This window comes from Nicotiana sylvestris, chromosome 9 (assembly GCF_000393655.2).
Source record: "Nicotiana sylvestris chromosome 9, ASM39365v2, whole genome shotgun sequence".
Classification (NCBI taxonomy): Eukaryota; Viridiplantae; Streptophyta; class Magnoliopsida; order Solanales; family Solanaceae; genus Nicotiana; species Nicotiana sylvestris.
In genome coordinates this window covers 53370346-53396099 of record NC_091065.1, presented here as the reverse complement: position 1 = coordinate 53396099, position 25754 = coordinate 53370346, and the positions used below count along the sequence as shown (strand labels likewise).

Sequence of the window (25754 nt, the reverse complement as noted above, 5' to 3'; positions counted from 1 at the left end):
AATAATGCTATATCAGCTGAAATATAGGATATCTAACTCCTTTTAAGGTTGAGCAATTACGGAGGTTATTCAACAATTCAATTAAGGATCAGTGGAGGAAAGATAATCGCAATCTCAATTAAGACTAAATAATTATAGGACGAGATAATAATAATTTCAGATAAAGATAGGCAGTTATAAAAAGATAGCATGACAATAGGAGAGGTAAAAATCTTCAGTTAAGTCAAGTAAGAGTCAAATAGGCAATAAGACTGAATCATAAAGTAATTAATTCTAATTAAGCATGTAGAGATGAAACTAGTAAATAGAAAACTAAATCACATCAAGAACAACTTCATACGCAGTGAATATAGGACCTAAGAATCCTAAAAGGCCAACTTTCCACAACTAAGTCCGAACATGCACACACTAACTACAATCAACATAGAAGACTCAAATCCTAAGGGGAAATCCCCCACATAAGGTTAGGCAAGATACTTACCTCAATTCGGGCAACTCAATACTCAATTTAGCTTTTCCTTTACCAATTCACCATCGCTCGGCCCAATCTAGCTAAAGAAGACTTAAATACATCAAATAATGCAAGAGAAAATAATTTCAATTAACAAAGCTATGATCCTTATACAATTTGCAAAAAGTCAACAAAAGTCAACTACCCGGACCCACACCTCGAACCCGACAAAAATTATAAAACCCGAATACCCATTCAATTACGAGTCCAACCATACTAGTTTCACTCAAATCCGACTCCGAATCGATATTCAAAACTCAAAAATTCACTTTATGAAATTTAGACAAAACCACCAAATTTCACTTTGAAATAATCAATCAAATGCCTAAAATGAAGATGGATTTATGAAATATAACCAAAATCGTGTATAAGACACTAATCCCAATCCATATAGTTAGAGTCACCTCCAAAATCGTCCAAATCCGAGCTCCCCAACTCAAAATATGTCTGAATGAACAAACTTTCGATATTAAGTATTTTTACCCAGCTGTTCTGCCTTTCTTTGCATGCCAAACGATCCCGAAACTCGCTGTTGATGCCTCCAATGAATTCCTCGTGAAATTTCAGTCAAGTTAGGCTTTTGAATCACTCCATTTGATCTTATAATAAAGGAGATATGTTGGTTTCAATATTTGGAAATAGTGCAGATTTTTAAATACGAAGTTAGTGGCAATTTCGTAATTAATCTAAAAAATCTAAAAGCCCAATTCTTAATAAAATGACCATAAAATTCTCATACGATGTCCAAATTTGATGATTCTTTTTGTTATGGCTCCTTAATTACGATACGGATCTAATGCTTCAATCAAAACAGAAATAGGTGCTTATTTGTTTAATGTAGTATCATTTATACTTGTAGAAACGACGTCGAAACATAAGAAAAACGAGCGCAACACAACCCAAACTTATTCAAAACTCACACGAGCCCCTCGGGGCCCCATATGAACATACCAACAAGTCCCGTAATAATACACGGACCTACTCGAGGCCTTATATCACGCATAACAACGTTAAAATGATGAAACATACCTCAAATCAAACTTATTGAACTTTCGACTTCCAAAGACCTACGCCAAAACATATCAAATCAACTCGGAATGAACTCAAATTTTGCACACAAGTCCTAATACATCATACGGAGCTACTTGTTCCCCCAAACTATCGAGCGAAGTGCAAATTCTCAAAACAACCGATCGGGTCATTACAATTTGCAGGAAACCTTCAGTATATCAAAGAAATACAACATGAATCTAAATCCGAGAAAATGCGCGTTCGGATTCGAATCAGGTAAACTCCTCAGGATCATGGTATCCAAGTGTCCAACCGAGGAATCGAGATCAGCCCCGACAAGATAAAAGTTAACGAAGATATCACAGTAGTGGACAATGTGAAGGACGTACAAAGGCTAACCGGTCCCACTGCCACCCTGGGGCGATTCATCTCGAGGTCCTCCGATAAGAGTCACCAATTTTTCTCATTACTAAAGAAGAAAAGCAACTTCACATGGACTCCGAATTGCCAACGGGCCTTGGAAGAACGTAAGCGATATCTATCAAGTGCACCACTTCTTCACACACAGGGGTGGACGAACAACTATACTTGTATTTGGAAGTATCGAAAATAGTGGTAAGTAGAGTCCTGGTTCGGGAAGAACAAGGTACACAATTTCCAATATATTATGATAGCAGGACCTTAGGTGAGGCTGAGACCATATATCCTCACTTAGAAAAATTGGCGCTCGCTTTGCTAAGTGCCTCTAGGAAACTGAAACTTATTTTCAATGCCATCATATATGTGTTGTAACAACTTACCCATTACGACATATAATGCATAAACTCGAACTCTCGGGGCAATTGGCCAAATAGGCCATAGAAATCAGCTGGTACGATATTGAGTATCGACCCCAGACAACCATTAAACCTCAAATTTTAGCTGATTTCGTGGTTGACATAATACTCGAGGTCGAAGGAGAGTTGTTGGTAAACTCAGGGGCATCTTCGGGAATCTGGACCCTCTTTACGGACGGGGCCTCGAATGTAAAAGGGTCCAGACTTGCCATCGTACTAAAGCCACCCACAGGCAATATAGTTAGATAATCCATTAGAAGTGTGAAATTGACTAAAAATGAGGCCGAATGTGAGTCCATGATTGCAGTTCTCGAACTGGCCAAAAGCTTGGGGCGGAGGTGATCGAAGCTAAGTGTGACTCCCTCCTTGTGGTGAACCAAGTTAATGGGACGTTCAAAGTTAGAGAGGAAAGAATGCAAATGTACCTAGATAAGTTATAGGTAACATTACATCGGTTCAAAGAGTGGACTTTGCAGCAGGTACCTCGAGATCAAAATAGTGAGGTCGATGCCCTTGCAAACTTAGGGTCGTTGGTCAAAAATGACGAGCTCAACTCGGTGGTAGTTGTACAACTTCTGAGGTCGGTAATAGAAGAAGGTCATGCCGAAATAAACTCCACAAGCTTAACCTGGGATTGGAGAAATAAATACGTAGAGTATTTGAAAACCGAGAAACTTCCCTCAGATCCAAAAAATTAAGGGCCCTACGCACAAAGGAAGCCTGATTCAGCTTGTCCAAGGATGGAACCTTGTTCAAAAGAATGTTTGATGGCCCGCTAGCAATATGCTTTGGACCAGGAGATACTGAGTATGTTCTAAGGGAAGTTCACGAGGGCACCTACGGAAATCATTCAGACGCCGAATCATTGGTTTGGAAAGAGATCAAATCTAGCTATTACTGGATCGACATGGAAAAAGATGCGAAGGAGTTCGTACGAAAATGTGACAAGTGCCAAAGATATATGCTTTGATGATTCACCAACCCGGGGAACTACTGCATTCGGTCTTGTCACCATGGCCATTCATGAAGTGGGGAATGGACATCGTCAGCCCTCTTCCATGGGCACTGGGTAAGGCTCAATATATCTTATTTATGACTGACTATTTTTCTAAGTGGGTTGAAGAACAGGTATATAAGAAGGTCAGGGAGAAGGAAGTCATCAACTTCATCTGGGACCACATCATATGTCGGTTCGGGATGCCATCCGAAATTGTATCTAATAATGGAAAACAATGTATCGGCAGCAAAGTGGCCAAGTTTCTTGAAGATCACAAGATCAAAAGAATCTTATCGACACCTTATTGCCCTAATGGGAAGGAACGAGCCGAATCAACCAATAAAACCATAATCCAAAACCTTAAGAAAAGGTTGACCTATGCCAAGGGAAAATTGAAGGAGATCCTGCATGAAGTTCTTTGGGCATATAGGATAATCTCAAAGTCAAGTACCGGGGCTACCCTATTCTCTTTGGTTTATGGCGCCAAAGATCTAATACTGGTCGAAGTCGGGAGCCAAGTATTAGATTCCGATATGTAACAAAGGAATCAAATAACGAGACCATGAATACGAGTCTGGAGTTATTGGATGAAAGGTGTGAAGATGCCCTTGTTCGATTGGCCGCCCAAAAGCAACGGATCGAGAGGTATTACAATCAAAGAGCCAGCCTTTGATACTTTAACATCGGGGACTTAGTACTAAGGAAGATCACACTAATCACCCAAAATCCGAACGAAGGGAAGCTGGGTCCGAACTTGGAAGGACCGTACCAAATTCTCGAGGTCACTAGGAAGGGATCCTATATTACTGCTAAGGTACGACCCCATTTATTTTCTCTTATTTTGGACTAATATTTGCAGATAATTGACAAGAAGCAGCTCGCAGTTTTAGGTTTGAAAGCACGCGTTGCACTCTTTTTTCCTTAGACCGATTTTGTCCCAAATGGGTTTTCCGACAAGGTTTTTTTCGAGGCAATAGTGGATCGTGCTAACTTAGAATTAAAGGCCAATCATGAATCGGTGTTGAAGACCACATTAACAGTATCTGAGGTTCCTCTACAATCAACCTCGACTGGGGACATTACCCTCAGATATCGACTTTAGCAAGGAAATTACTTCGTAATGGAAGGGTCTTGATAGGTAGGATTTGTTGTAATGGATAGACGGTCAAACGATCCGTGCCCATATAGACTGCTCGAGCCCTGGAATAAAACATGTACACATGTATAACTGTTTTGCACAAGAATAAAGAGAAGTATTTTCTTTGCAATCATCTTATGTTTTAGAAATTTCCTCTTTACGTCCCTTGAAGAATCTCGTACTTTTGATCTTCGCTTATAACCGGAGTTCGAATGATCACTCCCTCACTCGGGGACTACCGTCCGAACAACAAACACAAATAGATTGACCTATTAAACATCGGGGATTGTTATCTTAGGCAAGCCTGGATAACTCGAAAAAGCAAGCCCACTGGGCGACACCCGAACTAAAAGGCTACGACCATATTAACACGGCTCAGAGATGTCCGGGAACCGTAACAAAGGATAGGCCTTCAAAAAAGAAAATTTTTCATAACCAGTTCTAAAGGATACCCTCGGCAAACTATAATCTGAAATACTTACTTTCGGAGAAAGTTTCCGATAACACCGAACCCCCAAGACGCCTCAACACAGAGTAATGTAAAGGCCAGGTTTGTTTGAACTTTCGAACATAACCTAAGTTGATTTAGCTAAGGCATTCCGGCCTTCGTGAATACAAATAATAAGGCAATGAGAAAATTTGAAAGCCAAAATGCAAAAAAAGCCTCATATATATATATATATCCAATATTCTTTTTACAAAGGCCAGAATGGCCCGATACAGAAATCTACAATGGCCAAAACGGCCTCAAAAAGATGTAAACATCAAAAAAATAAGAACATCTAAAGGCCTAAGTGGCCTGGTCCTCATCGGAGGCAACATCTTCATCCTCGGAATCTTCCCCGCCTTCAGACTCGCTTAAGCTCTCGGAATCTTCCTTGGGAAAAGCTAATTTCCGAGCCCTGACTTCTTCTACTTTGGCATTATCGATTTCAACCAGTATGTCGAAGTTCTGAGCATGAACTCCCTCGAGGGCTTCCCTTCGAGCTTGCCACCTGGCATGCTCCACCATACTTTTTGCCTACATCTGAATCACTTCGACATCGACCTTGTACTGGGCCATTTTAGCCTCAGCCTCGGTCTTGGTCACAACCACCTCTAATTTGGCCGCCTCGTGTTCCTTAGCTAGATTCTCTTGACCAGAAATAGCCAAGTTTAGTTGAGATTGGAGCTCCTCGATCTTCTTGGCCTGTACCAAGGTTTTCTCTTTTGCAGCCTGGAGCTGGGCCTCAGCCGACGCTAGTTGTGCTTGGATAGCTTCCTTTTCTGAGGCTAAAATATCCATCTTTTTCTTGAACACCTCGGCCTCAGCTTGTACCATGTTTAACTGCACTTGGAGCTTCTTTATTTATTCAAGCCTCTGTCGGACCTGCAGGATCAGATCGTTAGCCATTGTGTCCAATTCGTCGTCACTATCCTGAAGTACTCGATTTACCTGCTCAGCCATCTCGGCATGCTCCCTCCGAGCTGCTTCTAACTCAGCCTGAAGCTTTTCACTGAGAAGTTTGTAGGTGTACCTCTTCTCAGTAAGCTCCCAAACCTCGGCCTCATGTTGGTTTTACTTCTCCCAGTATCGGAGGAAAGTCTTATGGTGCAATACCGAGGCCTACAAGCATAAAGGAAGGTGTTATGATTATTTACAACTTTAAGATACATAATAAGAAAGACACTCAAAGTTACCTGATTCAATGCATGTTGAGCTTCATTGGATAGGCAAGGCGTGTCCACCTTGTCCATCACGGCCTGGTCCTCTTCGGTCACCAAATACCAAAGATAGCTAGCAACCTCCGCGAAGGCAAAGAAAACCCGGGCATCCTCCGGGATAGAGAAAACTATTTACCGCTTTCGGTCAAAATCAATACTCGGGGCCGGGAACTGGTCCACTAACTTTGGACTCGAGGAAGACCCACTAGCTCCCAGCGATGGTACCTTCTTTGGAACCGGTAAATCTACAAACCCGGTGACGTCCTCCGAGGCAGTAGATTTTAAGCCTTCGAAGAAATGATTGATATCTACTGCCTCATGAGGCACTTTGTGTGGGCGCTCATTTAGCATACCAGCCTCGTTGATCATGGAATTAGAAAACAGAGGAGAGCCGGTGAAGTCAATCGCCCCAATTACATCTTTCGGGGCACTTTCCCTACTCGAGAATCATCAGTCCCATTTTGTTTTCGATCCTTCTAGCTCGAGGTGGAGTGGCCTCACCCCCCCTCTGGTTCGGGAGCTTTAGCTAAGGTTCTCCCATCGACCTCCTTAAGTCGAGATGGTTTGAAGGCCTCTCGTATCAAGACACCTACCCGCACGCAGGCCACCAGTTTGGATTTATCTTCTTCTTCTAACTCATCCTTAGCCGGTGGATTGAGTCCAAGGATAGAACGTCGGTGCTTCCCTTGGGTTTACGCACCAGCCTCCACTTTGATTTTTTCTTTACTGAGTTCGGAGAACTCGGGGCCCTTTTCCTTTTCTTCTCGTCACTCTGCCTCGGAGTGGGGAACTCGAGAGGCACATATTCATCACCGGATGGAGGCCTCATAGAAACATCTTTTGGGAGACCTCCAAAAGAAAATGGAACCAATAAGAATTCGACAGCGCAAGGAGAAAATCAAACATTATCTAATCGGAAAAGAAAACTTACCATGATTACGGGCCTCTCAGCGACCCTTCAATAGCTCGCGCCATGCGCGCTCAGAATATGGTCTATATGACATTGAGTCGAGGAACTGCATCCAGCATCAAAGCCACAACTGCACCACAAAAATATTGATAAGAAGGGAGGAAGGGGAGAATAATAAATAAAATCTTTAAGGCGAAGTTATACTTACGCTTTATGTTCCATTTCTCGGGAAATGGCATGTCCTCGGCAGGGATCAAGTCCGAGGTCTTCACTCGAATGAATTGGGCCATCCAGCCTCGGTCCTGATCCTTATCTATACTCGAGAACGGGGCCCTATTGGCCCAGCGAGTAAGTTTTATTAACCCCCCTCAATAGAGTCGGGGAATGTACAGACGCATGAGATGATCGAGGGTGAAGGTACACCCCTTGATTTTTCTTATAAAAAACGGAGAAGGATCACTATCCTCTAGATTGAGGGGTGAATTTGGTCGAGGGTCACTTAGTACCTCTTGCAGAAGGCAATAATGATGGGGTCTAAGGGACCCAACGTGAAGGGGTAAGTATAAACACTTAAAAAAACCACGTGGGTAGTAATTGCTTCCTCAGGCGAGGGCACCGCCACATGTTTATCGGCCCTGTTACAATCCTCTTTGACCTTGGAGAGGAAATCATTGGTGATCGAACATATATATCTCGAGACTTGCTCGCATCGACCCGGTACCGAGGAAAATTAGCACCGACCGGGCACCCTCCTGGAGGGAACTCTTCAAAGTGTGGTCTCGCCGCAGTCCCGTCGCCGGCGAGCCCTGATGAAGACGCCGCCTCTTTCTGTGGAACATTCTTAGAAATTTTTGCTATTTTAAAGCAGAAATGGAGAAAAGGAAATTAAGAAAGTGCGCTTAGTAGTTGCAAAAGGTTCAAGACATCTGGGTACAAAAGTTGGAGAGTGGAGAGATTCTTAAAGAACAAGAGTAGAAGAAGATTTGAACACAAAGTTCGAATGAATGGAAGTTGGGGTATTTATAGTTCTCTAATGACGGTTAAAACCAGTAGTGGCCGACCGACGATTGACATACATTTAATGCCTTCAAGACTGGACCGATGGGACATTTCAGTTACCTTTTGTTGCTTACGTCATGATTTGTCGAAGCGAGGCTCATATCATTTCTCATCATCTACACTCCGAAAAACGAGGGGACTATCTGTATACGGTCGAAACCAGGTACGCCTATTGAGTGACCAATCGAGGTTGAAACATGGCAGGTCAAAGCTTGAGGTCGGGTTATATCAAATCAAGGCGCAAAATTAGATCGTCAAGCTCATGACTCAGAGACCGAACAAGATCGAGGGAAACTTGCCGAGCCAAATAACGGAAGGCCGAAATATCCGCAATCGGTCGAAGATCACGGCATAAATCTCGGCACGTATCAAGAAGAGGTCGATTAATTAGCAAATCATGAGATTTTTTTTACCTTATATAGAATTGTATCAAGAGTAGAACTCCCCTACTATATAAGGGGTTTCTGATCATTTGTGAGGGACACTATAACACGCACAAAGAAAGCAATATACTGATTCTAGTTCTTATCATCTTGTTATTCTGTTCTTACATTAATTGAGACATTTCTTGGCTCGAGGGTTATCACTTAGAGGCTAAGGCTGTTCAATTTGTGTGGTTTGCATTTATTTTCTTATTGTTAATTTCAATATTATTCTGTCTTCTTACTTAGTATCAAGTTATATTACGTATCCTTAAAATCGCGTACAAATTCTATTTTTATCCAATTCTAAGGGTAAACACCCTATTTCAATGCAAATTCAGTACTACACTACTTGTTATTACGATGAGTTTATTTATATTTTTGACTGGAGTACATGAAAAAATAGCGTCGCTACATAAAGAAATAATTTTTCCATAACAATAAAAGACATAATTTTGTAGTTAAATTCAAAGTCTTTAATTTTTTAAATATATGTAGTTCTTTTAAATTTTAAATAATTTGAAATATCCAACTCAAACTTTTTAAAATTGTCAGACGCATGAAATTACCAATAAAGTTTAGCTTTAGCATTACTTTGAGGGTGAATAGGACGTGATTTTCATAGAATTTGATAATGATATTATGGAAAATTAACTTCTTTTATAAAAAATGTTTGTCTATATGATTCAAAAAGATTTCTGGTTTTCAACCTATTTTCTTTGAATTATTTTTTTACTAAAATACTAATTAAAGTATACAAAATAGAGAATGGAGATTCCTAAACCTAATGGAATTCTAGGTGCACGAAAGTTCTATATTGATTTTCCTTTTTTTAGATTTTAGTATCTCCTAATCCTAAAACGTACTTTAGGCTCACAATAGTTTCCTACTTTAGTTTTTTCGTCTTTTATGTTACACTTTCAAAAAAGAAAAGATTTATGAATATATATAATTTAGTTTAACGTAGAAGTTTTAAATATTAAAAAAATAATTAAATGATTATTTTGTAACTCTATACTTAAAATGGTAAAAAGAACTTTAAAATATTGGCCACTGTCAAGACTGCTTCCCAAAATTAATTCTAAATGGCATGCTTCAAAATTCAGACAGAAGGTTATTTTCCCAAGTCCTTTTTTAAATGGGATGAAAATTTGAACGGTGATAGTAAAAGGTCCATCTAGAAAGCTACCACGGGGAAAGAAACCAGTATCTCCACACTTTCACTTCTTTTGTTTCCACCAGCTTTTACTTATTCTGTTCTTTAGCAAACAAGATAAGTGACATTTCCAGCTCTACTTTTTCTTTAACTCCGCGATCTCCTCTCACTTTATCAAATGTAGTTTTAGTACCTAGTTTTTCACATGTTTGCCCATTTTGTACTGGCAACTTCTAGTGGTTTTGGATGAGCATCATTCGTGTGCCTTGTGGTATTAGAGTTGTTATTATTTAATGCCTCAGGAAAATAAGAATTCAGTACAAAACTGCGTGGCAACATTCAACTATATGAAATAATGTTAATTGCGGAAATCGAAGTATTTTTGTACAGATTTATTCTAGGGTTTGATATGAGATTGAGAGAGGAGAGAGATATTATTGATATTTCGGAATTGATGCTCGATAATCAATGATAGTATAGCATAATATCGTCTCCACAGGGATTGGTGCAAGATAGCTATTTGGGACTTAATTCTAGTTTAATTCACTCTAATATTCTAATGATTCTCATGAATTCACTCGATGATTAGTACAAACGTGTAGTTAAGACTCCTTTCTCGATTAAATCTTAAATTTATGAGATGAACTAATATAAGCATTGTGAAGTATGCAAGCATGCGTTAATGGATTGGTCCTTAGGAAAACGTCTCTCGAATATTCTCTTTATATTGATTTAATCAACAATTAAAAAATCTCTTCCGATTACTTAAGAGAATAAATGAATTAAATCAAACAAAATAATGCAAAGATAATCATCAAGATATTCCTCTTTTGATTAAATAAACCGATGAATAAAGTTGCAATAATTCAAAACTCCATAAACAAATTTAAGCATGAACTAAAGTTAAAATTTACAAATATTTATCAAAATACCATATCCCTCAAACCCTAAGGAAAATTACTCCATAATCATGGAGGAAGTCATCATAGTTATAATTGAAGAATAAGAAAGCATCAATCTAACGTTACAATCCAAACTCTCCTATTGAATTGATGGAAAGATGATGGAATCATGTGTCTTGTAGCCTCTAATGCTCTCCCAAATCTTCAAAGATCAAAAGTCCATTCAAAAATGTTTTTTGGTGTATTTATACCCGGTAGGAGTGGGCCCAGGTAAAATTACCTTTTCCAAGTCGAAACAGGACAAATATTCTGAGAAAATTGCACAGGCGCCACTACAAGAAAATAGGCCTTTAGCGAGGGGAAATTTGGTCGTTAAAAGTCCAATTTCGGTCGTTATAAGTTGATAACGACCGAAAAAATTTCGGTCGTCACCGACCGTTAAAAGCTCCGACGTTAAAAGTTAACGACCGGTTTTACAATCCGATCGTTAAAGGTTCTTTAGCGACAACATAATTTTCGGTCGTTATACATGCTTTTAGCGACAGAATTTTTCCCTCGTTAAAAAGTTATTCGGTCGTTAAAAAACTCTAATCACAACAACTAATTAAGTCAATTCAAGTGATTTTAGTGACCAATATTCCCTTCGTTGATTGTATAATTGCTTTTAACAGCCGAAATTCCCTTCGTTAATGGTCATTTATCTGTTTGAGAAACATGTCGTTAAAGAGTTTTATTGATCACATTTTTCTTCGCTAATATAAAAATGTAATAAATATAATTACTAAAATTTGAATTACATGAATAGTAATAATTCTTTATATGCTTTCATACACGCTCAACAACATTAGAAAATAAACCAAATACTTGATATCTTGTTAGTATAATGAAGTAAAGTATCATATTTACCAGAAACCAATCCAAATTGTAAGACATCATTTTTAACAATTCCTAAAAAGAGAAAGTAAAATTGCAGCATATATATGTACATAAGACAATGTCTTTAATCATCCCTCACAAACCAAAAACCTCTTATACTTCAACTTGCTCTACACTTTCTTCAAGGATAAATTCTTTGGACTTCAAATTTTTAATCTGTTAAAATAATAAATTTATGTTACTTTAGTAATAAAGAATAAACAACCAAAGAAGATCATACTAAAGTACAATATAAAGATGAAAATTTTGAAGTGAAAAAGTACATGTTGAAATTGATGAACAAGCCTATTCGAATGACTACAAAATCTTTTTCTATGTTGGTCCTATAGGCATATTGTTTAACTTCTGAAAATTACTCTAAAGCTGAAAATTTTCAAAAAAAGAAGAAAGGGAAAGGATGACTCACAATGCAAGACTTCAATTCGATGATCGAGATAACAAGTGGGGGTTTAAAGAAATAACGACTCTTAGACATCAATCCCATTTCCTTGTTGGAATCAAAATTTAAAACCTCACTCACAAACAAATACTAGTACTACGTAATGCTATATTTATGTCAAGAATTCAATTCAATGGGATTAGAGTTTAAATTGGATAAAACAAAACAATTAAAGGCCTTACATTATATCAAGGATATGACATCAACATAGGAATATCACTGAATGTACTGAATGTGATCCAACGATCCTTAGTCTGCAAAAATAATTCTTTTTTGGTAAGGAGTCTCCTTAAGTATTTATATTAAGGATAAATACTTTTTTTTGGCAAAAATATCACTAAATGTGATCCAATGTCCTTGTGATGACAATTGCCGTTATATTGTACTTGTTGTAGGTGTCAAGGGCATGGTTACAATACATGTCATTTGATTTTGTCAAGGACTTGAGACAGTGTAAGGTATAGGGCAGACGAGAATTGTGAAGATCAAATTTTGGTGGAGAAGTTTCAAGGTGATCTGAGGCAATTGTTGGATGATAAATAACGGTAGCAGGTGGTTGAGGGAACATGTTTGTATGATGCTAATAATAATGGGAACAAGTCCATTGTAGTTCATCAAGGATTTAATGTTAATAAGATGCAAAATACAGCAGTTGTTGCTAAGAATGCATCTGGGCAGCAGCAGGTCACAAAAACTGGAAAAGAACTAGCTAATAGTGGTCCAATTAATCCTGTAGGTGATGTTTCAAAGGTGGTGAATGGTCAATCTAAACCTACAAGTGATGTTCGTGCTACTATAGCCTTGGTGAGGCTTTACAAGGCTGTGAACTCAGCGTTACAAACTAATCATAAGTTGGATGGTAATGGGGAGGTGGCAGTCGCAGGGATGCAACAGGTTTTAAAGCTTCTATTGTGGCTAATGAGGGGCAAGAATCAAATGTTGTAGCTAAAGGATCTGATGTTTGTAAGCTACTGCCTATAACAGCTGGTTCCAGTGTTGCTATAGGTCCTGTTGACGCTACTATAGTTAGGGGTTCTCAAGTTTTACAACAACGATGATCCAGTATAATCCCACAAGTGGGGTCTGGGGAGGGTAGTGTGTACTAGCTGTTTCCGATAGACCCTCGATTGGCATGGCACGTGTAGCTTCTGGCAAATATTAGTGTTTTTTTTGAAGAATTAGCAAAGCACCTATGCCCAATGTCACACCAGTTTGACACGAGTACATTAAGGCAATTGAAGGATCCATGTAATATGAGGAATGACTATAGCATAGACCATTAAAAAAACGCAAACAAACAACAATGTGATTCTTCAACGACTGAACGTCGACATGTGCTTTTATAAACTAATCAGCATAAAGTAGTGCAAACTGCATAAAGATGTCATTTATTATTTATATGACATGAGAGAGAAAAAAGCATGAGATTCTCCTAACCTTAACTTCTATGGTAATGTCTCCAGGAATAACTTTGTGTAACTCTTCGCTATGAACAACCACTGGTATTCTGTGGACAAGCAGCTTTGCCACCTTGGGCTCTTGCACCTAAATTCAAAGGAGTAGATGACCATCTTATAATCAGGACACAAGAAAGAAAATGAAATTTAAAATAAAAGGCTTTATGATATTACCTCCTCACGAACTAACGGTATGATACAATCAACTCCACATTCAATCTTGGCAAGAACAAGTTTCATCGCAGTACATGCATCATCCAGACAATTATGTAGAGAGTCCTTCTTTCGAAGTTCAAAACCTAACACAGACTATTTGGAAACTATTGTAAGTAAGCAATAGCATTCACCAAGCAGAGCTTGTGATAAATAGTTAAATAATTGTTAATCTTCAGTTTATAAAAGGAACCACAGTTGGAAAAAGAAGAATAGGGAGACAAACCATAAAGACTGCTAAAAAAAAAGCAGCACAACTATTTTACTAAACACAAAACGAATAGAGTTATTTGGAGTGTTCAGATAAAAGCATTTGAAAAAATGCCTGCACTTAAAAATTCCCAAATAAAATAGAAATCCAAAGTAAGGGTTGATATGGCCAACAATTCAACAGCGTGGATATATCGTAGCATGGGAAAGAAATACTAAGATTAAAAAAGCACAGGTTACCTTACACAAATTACATAAAGAAGGTCTTCTATTAGAAGGCTGATCTCGATATTTGAAGACATAAGAAGTGTCAATCACTCTTGCATGATCTATCTTCAAAGCTATTAAGAACAACATAACAGAGCTTTATCAAAAAAAAAAACGAAGGGCATAACTGAGGAAAAGCACGGCATAATACTCTAAGGACAGGGAAAGAAAAGAGAAAAGGGAGTAAAAATAACATTAAAGCCTAGAGATATTAAAAAGAGACACGTGATCATAGAAGCCGTGTCATTTCCATTTACCAGTAGATGTGCACCAAAGATTTGAATGTTAATTAAAGACCATCACTTATGATGCAATATGTAGCTTACCTCGAAGGTCATTGTGTAAACTGTGGCCAATCAATATGGTTCCATGTGATAATAGCTTCTTCATGGACATTTGTACATCGGCCAATGAACAAGAAACTCCATCTAAATCTCCAGCGGTTATTCCAGTAATCTCAGTTCTGTAATCTGCAATTGGTTTGTTTGGATTCACAAATTCATTGAGTCTAACCTCCTCGTGTGATGGAATGAGTAATCTATCGGATATTGAGGGTGCTCAAAAGTTAAATGAATCAGTCCCTGCATTGCCACAATATCAATTTATTAAGCACAAAAGTTGTTGGGAAAAAAAGTGTGTGTGTGTGTGTGTGGGGGGGGGGGGGTGGTTTATCAAAATTGGAGAGCATGCAACTATTTTGCTATCAATAATTCTGAATACTAATTCCAATTTTTATTTTTATTTTTCATTTTTTCTATCACCATGCCCTGCTAGCTTGCGAGCAACTTGACTATAATCCACCGAGCAGCATGTCTTGCCCACAAGCATATGTTGGCAATGGTAACTCCGCCCACCAAGGTTAGAGAAAATCACTCATCATAGCATGTGTTGTAGCTGGTATTCAAACCACGGATCACCAGGTTGTCACTCTCAAATATCAACTATATATTAACAAGTTATAGCCGCAGTAAAATTCTAACAGAACAAGTTATAGCCGCAGTTAAATTCTAACAGAACAAGTTATAAGACCTATTAGCAGCGACTGGAGATGAATTAGCTACTCTCAACCCACTTAAGTAGATTTTTCCCAACTATCTTACAACAAAACCACCCTAATGTCGCATTTATGATTCGTAATAATACCAGAAAGCCAAAATATACTCTTCACATGTTTCGCGGATTCACTATCCGGGGACTTTTTCTGAAGCTTCTCTACAGCATCTCGATTGGAATAACATTGAAACACCTTTTTAAAAAGCTGCACAAAAGGGACATTATGGCATTAGTTGTAGCAGCATTATTTTACGGTAATTAACCGAATGAAACCAAGAGGTAATCGATATTAACCACCTTTATGTCATACTCTTGACTAAACGTCTTCAAAAACGCAAGCAGATCATCAACGGATCTCTTGGACGGGTCACTCAAGCTAACCCCTAACTTCTAGTCATATGATCTCAAAAAATCTTTCCACCCTCCGCTACTTCCTTTCATCTGTCGCTTTTGAGCTAACTTGACAATTTCGACTAGAACCTTTTATAACAATTAAACATGAGAAATTACATATCATCGTTCCTCCGGAAGATAATTGTTAGAAATTATCTATTGTACATAAATTTTGAATTTGCACTATTGGAAAGCCAAATTACTGTCTAGTTCTACAAAAAAAAATGTAAAACTAGCTCAGAAATATGAACATATTTATAAATCGTTTAACCAGCTAATTGTACTTAACTCCTACAAAAGTGGGTACATAAAAACTAATTTAAACGAGGGCAAGTATTAAACAAGTTAATTTTGTAAACTGTATAATCAACAAAATTGCAACTTTACGCGGCTCTGAGATTCACCTCTTTCTTCGCTGATGAGGCAATCTTCAAATCCATTGCTAGGGCGGCTCTAAGGTTTAGCAGCTGAAGTCCTTGCCCTAGCCCCCAAATATTTAGCAGGTGAAGTCCTTGCCCCAGCTCTAAGGGGTTCTCAGGTTTTGAAGAATGCAAAAGCACATGTGGTTGATCGAAAGGACTGCTATAATTATTGATACTGAGCAATACGCTAATGCAGCTGGACAATTGATCACTAAGGAACTTGAACAATCTAAGATGCAACTCTCAACAGATCGGAAGGAGAAAAGAGTCGGGCAGGTACTTGATGCTCCAACTCCTAATGGGAATCGAGCTCAATCATCTCCTGAAACTATTACTGCTTTGAAGGATCCTAAGGCAACAGATGGTACAAAGGTTTTGGAATTTCTTACTGAGATTCCAAAACATTAAGGAAGTGTCACGAGTGTACATTTTTCTCTGTTTGTCTAAAGAATCTGCTATACGCTCTGTTTATTCCATCTCTAACAAAAGTGATAATTTTATCATCTTACTAATTATAAAAAGGCCAAATACTTATGCAGGGCCTTAAACTTGACTCTAATTTCCATTTAGACACTCTAACTAAGACATGTACCTATTGAACCCTCCAACCCTAACAAAATTGTGCCTATTAAGCACCTCAGACAATATGTATAAAATAAGCTAGGCGCGTGACAACAATTGCTTCGGATGTGGCAAATCAGACAAATAAATGATAGCCACGTGGAAGTTAAAAACAAAGCTCTCTCCACATTGGATACCCTTCCCCGCCGTTCATCTATCTTCTTTGTTACTTTCCTTTTACTCTTCTGCATTTGCTTTTTCTTCTTGCCTCCTCTTCTTCATTTCATCTTTCCCCTGTTTTCTTCTAAATCTCTGTCCAAAACCTACAGCTTTACCTACTTTCTTTTTGTCTTCTAAAATTTATTTCACATCACAGAACCCTTTTCTTCACCTAATCACTATTCATCACCTGGTACTTATCTTCGATCTCCATTTGGTACAAAATTAAGGTCATGTGCGGTAATGGAATCGTTAAATTCTTGTTGTATTTAATTCAATAATCCCGATGTCACAATATAGAGAGTATAAGGGCCGCTATTCTGGAGTGTTTGGATAGCCAAGAATGGAGAATAAAGTGGGCGCCGTTGATGGATGGTGTTTTTTAATCTTCAGTATTTAAAAAAGAAATTTTATTGGTTGTGAGATGATGATAGTAATACTAAATAATATCTGTAAATACCACGACGAGGAATTACGAATTCACTGTAAGGCCTCTAAAACTACTGTAAATACTTGAAATTAATGTAAAGAATAAATATTTCATAGGATGAGAAATAACTGGTGTGGTTCCACTTGACAGAGTTGACTTGGACGCCGGTGTAAAAAGCTGGTTGAATTTGTCGTTTTGGGGTTGAGTGGTCTGCCGGTGTAAAAAGCTGGTTAAAGATGGTGGTGAATGGATAAAGGTTCATCGCTGACGATGAAATGAGGGGTCTTCAATTTGCGGAAAGGTTGTTAGAACTAAACCAAACAAGTTGAATGTTACTTTGCTAGCTGGCAGTAGTTGTCTGCAATGGCGCAGATGAGGTGATGTGTGTTTTTTCCGGTGATGGTTGAGGTGGCTTAGTGATGGTGATATGGTTTTAAAAAGTGATATTTAGGAAAATAAAGATATGTTTTTGGATCAATTCACGCGCGCAAGAGATGTGAAATGCACTCCTTTTGCCATGTCAGCCTATTGTATTTAATTGGCACAATTTTGTTAGGATTGGAGTGCTAAATAGGTACAGACCCTAGTTAAAGTGTCTAAATGGAAATTAGAGCCAAGTTTAAGGGCTTGCTTATGTATTTGGCCTATAAAAAATTAAAAGCAAAAAGAGAACTTATCCCATCAGATTGTCCAAAAAGAAGAAGAGAATAACTAGGAGCATGGTCCCTGCCCCAAACAAACCTTCACCACCATATATAACAGAACCAATACTGCCTTCCCAATAGGTAGCAGATGATATACTTTGTATAGGAATAAATATTGATAGCAAGTATACAACAAGTGTCAAGGAGATAGGAAATAACAAGGTTAGAAGAACAATGGTGGCACCTCCACCTATGCTAGTAATTGTTGGACATAAAATGAGCAGACTAAGAAACCCAACAATTAGTGAAGGAACCATTGGTGATGGCCCTCTGTTGCCCATATCAACAGTTGGTGCATGTATATGATCAACCAGCTGTTGTGCCTGTTGAATTATTCGAAAAACCAGTATGTTCTAAAGCTACAACTGTGAATAGGGTGTCTCAGGTTTGCGAGGGGGAAAAGCAGATTTCTAAAAGACCCTATTGTTGATCGTGTTTCAGATCGAGGATGTACTCAAGTTTGTTGAGATAATGAAGCAACTGGGGTAAGGAAAAACTTAATAAAACCGTGCAGCTATCAAATTTTGAACGAGCGCAGATTTATGTGGATAAAACATCTGTTTAGGTGCTTCACACTCCAGGCAAATCTGGACAAACTCCTATAACAGTAGCTTGATACTTAGATGTTACTGATGGGTTTAGAGATGATAAGTGTGAGAAGCAGGCGACAGACACCATAGAATCAGTTTCTCCAGCTATGCAACAACTCAAAGGACGAGATTGGACAGTGGTAAATCGATCTCATACATTACAGAGTAAAATAGGATTTTCAATCTACTAACCTATTAAATGATTCAATTTATTGATCTTAAAGATGGTGATGAAGGCTAATCAAACACTAGCTTTGCAAGTTGTGTGTATTTACTCCCTAGCCCATCCATCCTGAAAGAGCATAATACAATATGTGGTTGCAAGTCAAAGCAAATATAGGGCCAGTACGATTAACCTGATGAACTCATATGGATGAAATACCTATTCCGAGAATTGAAGTTTGTGCAGATTAATCAGACAACTATGAACAATAATCAAACTGCAATTCGTATTGCATCTAATCCAGTATTTTTCAAGAGAACCAAGCATATAGAAGTGACAGTCGTTTTATCATAGAGACACAATCACCAAGTCAGCAAAGTCAGAGGACTAACTTGCGTACGTACTAAGTTCCTTGCTAATCTATGAACTATATATGTAGGTTGAAACAAACTTTGGTATATACGACATATACACACACACCCCTTGAGGGGGAAGATAGCTAGACTTAGACCGAGTTAAATATGTACAGAAGTAACAGTGCACATACTAGTGTCTCACATTGGATAAATGTAATATACACATTGTAAAATATGCCTATAAAAGACTCCATCATACGACATTCAGCTTTACGCATTCTCCTAATCTTTTCTCCTTTTTTGTCTTCTCATATACCTCCTCACCCCTTCTAAATCAATCCCGAATGAGTATGACATTTTGGTACAATGCATAGTAGCTAAAATCAGTGCATCGATGCTTCTTTGGTCACTCATCACAAAGTTTTCTACTAGTGTCATTTCCATCATAGTTGTTATATAATAAGCTTATGAGGATTCCTTAAGGTTGCTGTATAATTAGATAAGTTATAATGGAGGAAAGGACCAAAAGAGGACAGTGCATCCACCCTCTTCTCAAGATTACTTCTAGTTGAAACACAACATTTCTCCCATTTTCCCGTCCATTTTGGTTTAACACATTGATTTATCTTATTGTCCAATAAATATATAAATAAAAATAATTTCTGTATTTTGTGTCATTCTTTCACCAAAGGGAACACCAACATCCATATACATACAAGTGTAATCGCAACCGCTAAAACTTATCAACTTTAATTTTAGGAGGACCGATATTTCGACAGTTATACTTGGCATTCAGTGAAACTGATAACACGAAATTGACATTCAGAATACACTGTTAGAGAAGATGATTTAATCGTGGCAGGAGATATAGTAGTTGCTCGTTAAAAACAGATATCGCTTAACAGATGGGGAGTCAAATCACAATCTATGCTCTGGCCTCTCTCATCCCTGCTCCTAGTTCAGATGCCTTTTCTAGCGAAATTATCACTCAGTTCACATAGAAAAGGGTAAAATTTTGAACCTTACCTTGATGAGAAGAAACTCGAAGTTAAGCAGTTGTTGTCAATGGAGGTGACGAGCAGCTTCATTCGCTAATTGCTGAATTTTAGGAGTAGAGCAATTTCTCTAATTATTTGTCCGCTAATTCGTTCAAAACTGAGGTTTATGATGGAACTATTAGAGAAGTCGACGTTTTAGGCTTTTTAGGTTTATACGAACTGTATAGAGAATTGTCGACGTCTTAGGGCTTTTTCCTTTTTCTGGGGGGGGGAGAGACTTGGCGGAGATGTGGGAAAAATGAGGGGAAAAGTTAGCGCCTTTTCTTAATTAATAATTATATAATGACTGGTTGTGTTATATTTCACGGCCGAATATTATTCCCTCGTTAATATTGAGCTAAAAATTAGTTTTAACGACTGGAAAAAAAATTGGTTGCTATAAATATGCTTATAACGACCGGATTTATGTTCTTTCGTTAAGAAATGTCGTTAAAAATCAAAGTTCTTGTAGTGTGCGCCGCGCCATGAGCTGCCCCATGCGAGGCACAAATGGAGAAATTTAGAGAGAATGTTCTGATGGGCAGCAGCAGAAATACACTGTCGCGCCGCCCTATGCGGCGCAGCAGTGAAGGTTTTCTAGAGTGTTTCGTTTGTTTCGCATTTTGACATCTAGACTTGGCTCCCGACCCCCCCGAACGCGATCCCAGTTTAATCTTTTGGGCTTTTACTCAGACTTTAAAGCTCCAACTTGTTCAATATAGCTCTCGAATATCTTTTTAACACGAAATCACTTCCTGCAAGGCATAAAATACATAATAAGTGCAATACACTAACATTTACGCTCAAACACAAGTAAAATGCAGTAATTAGAGTGCAAACTAGGACTAAAACACGCGATTCTATCCTACCATCAACACCTCACATTAGATCATTGCTCTTCCTTGAGAAATCAAACTGCACTTCACATATAGACGACTTTCCTAACAGACAACTTCCCTAACGCATCATGCCAAGAATATTTAAAATAGACTAAGCACCCTATCATAACATACTAACCTCAAGACTCGACTCAAAAGCACCAAGAGTTTAACAACATGCTCACTTACTCTAACACAGAAGTCAAAGAATTCATCTTACCTTCGCAAATCATGTGCCCTCACACAAACAATAGAGCGTAGTTCTACACACGATAATTCAAGAGCAAATAGGAACTCAAGATAGAAAGACTTAACTCGCTCTCAGAAATAAAATTCATATGCCACAGAAGACGTACCATAGGCTTGCTTGTAGTGTTATACTCTACTAATTAAGCTCATTCAGCAAAAGATCAAGTAGGACTTTATTTTAGTTGTAATATAGACTGCGGGACGAGTAGGATATATTTGGATATAGTGACTCCACCTCCCGGAACACTTTAATACATATATATTAACAATTCAAGCCTCACACTTATGTTCAACCAAATCCCAACCTTCATTCATAATAGCATCAAGCTCCCAATATCTTTAAGCACAAACAAGATGAGAACTACCACTAGCATGTAATCCATTTGTTTTGTTTTATAAGTTCTGATTTTTTTTCTCTTTTTTTCTCAATCAAACTCTTTTTTTTTTCAAATTCTCTATAAGTGGCTCTCATAATTTTTCAAACAATGCACCTTTCTCCTTTTTCTATAGTTCCACTCAAAACCCGACCATACCTTACTTAGCTTTTACAAGCTCATAACAACATCAAGTGCTCAAGAGAGGTAAAAGGTTCAAATAGACAGAAAGTTCAAACAAAGGGGTCAAGCTTTTAGTGTGATTGCCAAAGAAATAGGATTATAGGCTCAACGAGGCTAACTAAGATACATATTCATTAGGTGGGCATAAGCATATGCGTAGCTCAACAAAGAAATACCTATATCACTTCCTAGACTAAACAAGGATACTATTTCGTTTTTAAACACATGAGGCAAGTTCTAGACATCAATCGACATGCCCAAACTATCACAAACCTCAGACACATTGGCACATAACTCACTCAGGATCGGATCTATCTTGACTCTTTAGTCAAAGCAGTTAAGCAAAGTTATAATCACACAAATTAAGGCACTTATTTATGAGTCAAGAAATGAGCCTAGGCATCACTCTAAGGCACTCACTGCTCTCAAGGCACAATAAAGTCAGGAGAAGCCATCTCCTTTTTAATACATAGCACAAGACTTCACTACTCCTACTAAAAGAAAAAACTAACTACACCCTGTTCAACAAAAATCCTTGGAAAAAAATTGTGGCACAAAGAAAAACTACGGGGGAATTATTACACTACCTAAGAAAAACAAAATATTATTTTCAACTTTAATCCGTCAAGAAGACAGTCGAGGAAATTCATCGTCGAGAAAAGTCAAAGAAAAAATCTCAAAAAAATCAAAAGAAACGACTACAAACACACATATACATATATACATTCCCTAACCGACACTTTCAATTGTGTCATGTCCCCATGATACATAAATAAAAAGTAAGAAGTAAAGGAAACTTCCCTATTCATCTAGTCGGGATCTGAATCGAAGTCGGCATCTCTTTTGCACACCCGACCCGATGTACACATCCGCGCAGAAAGCTTCTTTTCTGCCTTCTTTGGGTACACCCCACGCTTATTCGCTTGACTCTCTCCAAGTTGCTCCTTCAGGGCTCTCCTTTCTCCTTTCATTTTGAAAATCAGCTTTTTATCCCCCACTCTGAGCATGAGCTGCCTTTCTTGGATATCTAGAATTGTTTTTCCTATAGCCAAGAATGGTCTTCCTAAAATCAAAGGGACCTCCCTATTTTCCTCCATGTTCACCACAATGAAGTCCACAGGGAACACAAATTTGTCTCCCCAAACCAGCACATCTTCCACTATTCTTTTAGGTATGATTGTGATCTGATCCGCCAGCTGCAAGGATATAGGTATCAACCTGATTTCTCCAATCTCTCCCTCTAATTTCCTGAAAATTGACAACGACATAAGATTAATAGAAGCACCTGAATTGCACAAAGATTTTTTAAATTTAGTACTTCCTAAAGAGCAAGGTATAGTAAAACTCTTTGGATCTCCACATTTGTGAGAGAGCTTATTTTGCAAGATGGCACTACAATGCTCTGTTAGCATGACAACTGATGTCTCTTCCGCTTTTTGCTTCTTGGACAATATCTCCTTCATGAATTTAGCATAAGCTGACATCTGAGAGAGCACCTCTATGAAAGGTATATTTACATGCACCTGCTTGAGCAATTCTAGAAAGCGCTCGAATTGTTTTTCCAACTTCTCTCTTCTTTGCTTCTGAGGGAACGGTAGAGCTGGCATGTATTTTCTCTCTTCAGTCTCATTATTTGTTGCATTATCATATTCTTCTTTGTCTGAGATCTAGTTTTCCCCTTCTTCTTCAAACCATCATCTACCACGCTGGCACCTTTTTGAATGTTATCATTTTTCTGCTCTTCCATAATCTCCACATGTCTTTCAATCAGCTCATCATTTTGCTTTGCTATGGGATCCTCCAACCCGGGCCCACTCCTCAAAGACACTGCATTTGTTATCTCTTTTGAATTTCTTTTAGTGTTAGTAGGGAGTGTCTTTGGAACCTTCTCAGACAATAGAGCAGCTAGTTGTTGATCTCGTCCAAGTCACACCTTTATTTAAGGTTATGAAATGGTCGATGCAATAGTAATACCCAACAAGGAGTCGGGGTCCATTTTCTACAGAGAGCTATGAATGGGACTAAGGGATATATATTATAGTGTATGAGTTTGAATTATCTCAAATTGCACTTCCACAAACTTGGGTTGTTTTTAGGTCTAATTTAATCTAAGATTACAAACTAAGAATTGAAACTAGGAGATTGTTTTTGTTGTTGTTTTTCAAATAATATAAAAGACTTAGGGGTATGACCTTCAACTAGGTGTTTGCCTAACGGGTTATAAATTTTAAAACTTTTTTTATTGGTCGGGGTGTATTATAGACATCAACACTCGAATACCCACTCAATACCTTTTGGTTAGAGAGTGATTTTGCCCAATTTGGCTTTCTCAAGTCCAGATGGATATTAAACAAAACTGTTAATACAAAGCTCAAGTCGGGTTTTACTATCTCTAGGTTCAACCCTTTAATTGGGACTATCAATCTCTCGATTTACCTAATTTCTTATTAGCCAAGTTTTCCTAGACTAAGTCTCTCCTTCTCAAGTAGAGACCAAGTCAAATAGGCATGAACTAATGTTTGCAACCATTAATTCTACAATTAAAAGCGAGAACAAGACTAAATAATAAACACCCAACCATAAACAAGCAATAAATCAAACACCCATTAAGATTACACTCTATGGTTGGGTCACAACCTTAGTGAAAATCTAGCTACTCATGATTAAGATAGAAGAAATAAAAGAAGAAATGATAATTAAACCCATATTGATAATTAAAATGATGAAATCCTTATTCAAAAAGCTCAAATAGCAAAAACTACTAAAGAGAGTAAAGAAAACCTTCTACTGTAGTTGTTGATGTCTAAACTTGGCCTAAAAAATGAAACTCTTCTATTTATACAGGGTTAGAATTTTCAGACAAAAATTCCCTTTCAGAGGTTCTGCGGCGGCAAAATTCCATGTGTAGTTTGTACTTTGCTTCAGCTTGATAGGATTAGAAACTTGCGGCCGCATAATTCTGAACTGCAGCCGCACTTCTCTCTTTCTGCAGTCCGCACAAATGTGTCTGCGGCCGCACTTTGCTCTATTGCGGATGGCAAAAATATGACTGCGGCCGCGTAGCTGTTCTTCTGCGGCCGCACAATAATTATGCGGTCCGCACTTCTGTTGAACTTGAGATGCAGGTTCTCTGAACTTTTTCTCTTGCCTAGTTTCTTTGGCCGCACATTTCATGTGCGGACCGTACTTTGCACATGTCTCTGATAGAAGTTTCTTCATCATCTGCTGCCACAGATGATAATCTATGGTCCGCACTTTTGAGCTTCTGTACCTGTTTTTGTCCTTATGTTCATATAACTCCTTCTTGAGTTGGATTTTATCTTGGGGGCTCATGTCTCAATATTCCTGCAATTAAGCATATTTCATCAGTTTCGGGAACACAATTAAATACTTTTGGACTAAAACGAAAGTAAAAAGGCGCTAATAAGTAGTCAAAATCCTCACTTATCGGTTGCCCAACCTGTCTTTCCAGGTTTTGAAAAGATGTGCCCAGTACTTTGATAGCTGCACCGTGGGTGTCAAGCCTCTCATTTGTCTTAATAATAAAGGCCTTCATCAAATTTTCCATTCTAGACAGATTAGACTGTAGGCTGACATTGCTGCCTCTGCTAATTTTGAAAACCTAGAGCTCCTTGTCCCTAGGGTCTAGATTACTTTGCTGCCATGAGTTCAAGCTACCACTTAGTGAATTCCAAGAAAAGCCTGGGTGCATCTGTCCCATAAGATTGAAATTATTTCCACTCTGGTAGTTGTCTCTATCAAAGCTTCGCATAACATTTACCACTTCATCTACAGCTTTGGCCTGTCACTCATGCATTGGATGAACCATTCCACAGATATCACAAACTGGTGTTGGTTGGCTCTGGACCTTGGCTAAGGTCAACTTCTTTATCTCTTTGACCATGGCATCTAGTTAGGCTTGCACTGCTGTATTAGAATCTACTTGATGAACCCTAATTGATTTTTTTCTATCA

General features: G+C 38.2%; 2 protein-coding genes across 7 annotated transcripts; both read right to left on the bottom strand.

The window, feature by feature from the left end:
- Positions 1 to 11498: 11498 nt before the first annotated feature.
- On the bottom strand, positions 11499 to 18267 carry LOC104216093 (small RNA degrading nuclease 1-like). Of its 6 annotated transcripts, XM_070156298.1 has the most exons (9): positions 16019 to 17281; positions 15519 to 15701; positions 15312 to 15426; positions 14495 to 14749; positions 14142 to 14242; positions 13653 to 13787; positions 13459 to 13566; positions 12204 to 12275; positions 11499 to 11738 (listed from the first exon to the last, which is right to left on the bottom strand). In XM_070156298.1, exons 4-8 carry the CDS (start codon positions 14562 to 14564, stop codon positions 12210 to 12212), a joined length of 480 nt encoding a protein of 159 aa, XP_070012399.1. In that variant the 5' UTR covers positions 14565 to 14749; positions 15312 to 15426; positions 15519 to 15701; positions 16019 to 17281; the 3' UTR covers positions 11499 to 11738; positions 12204 to 12209. The 6 variants fall into 6 exon arrangements, with proteins under 6 accessions (XP_070012399.1, XP_070012402.1, XP_070012404.1 ...); XM_070156301.1 differs by lacking the exon at positions 15519 to 15701; XM_070156303.1 differs by lacking the exon at positions 12204 to 12275 and having other exon boundaries at positions 16019 to 17274.
- Positions 18268 to 22589: 4322 nt separating this feature from the next.
- LOC104216092 (uncharacterized) lies at positions 22590 to 23387 on the bottom strand. Its single transcript, XM_009766053.1, has one exon. The coding sequence runs from the start codon at positions 23385 to 23387 to the stop codon at positions 22590 to 22592; it is 798 nt and encodes a 265-aa protein (XP_009764355.1).
- Positions 23388 to 25754: the final 2367 nt, after the last annotated feature.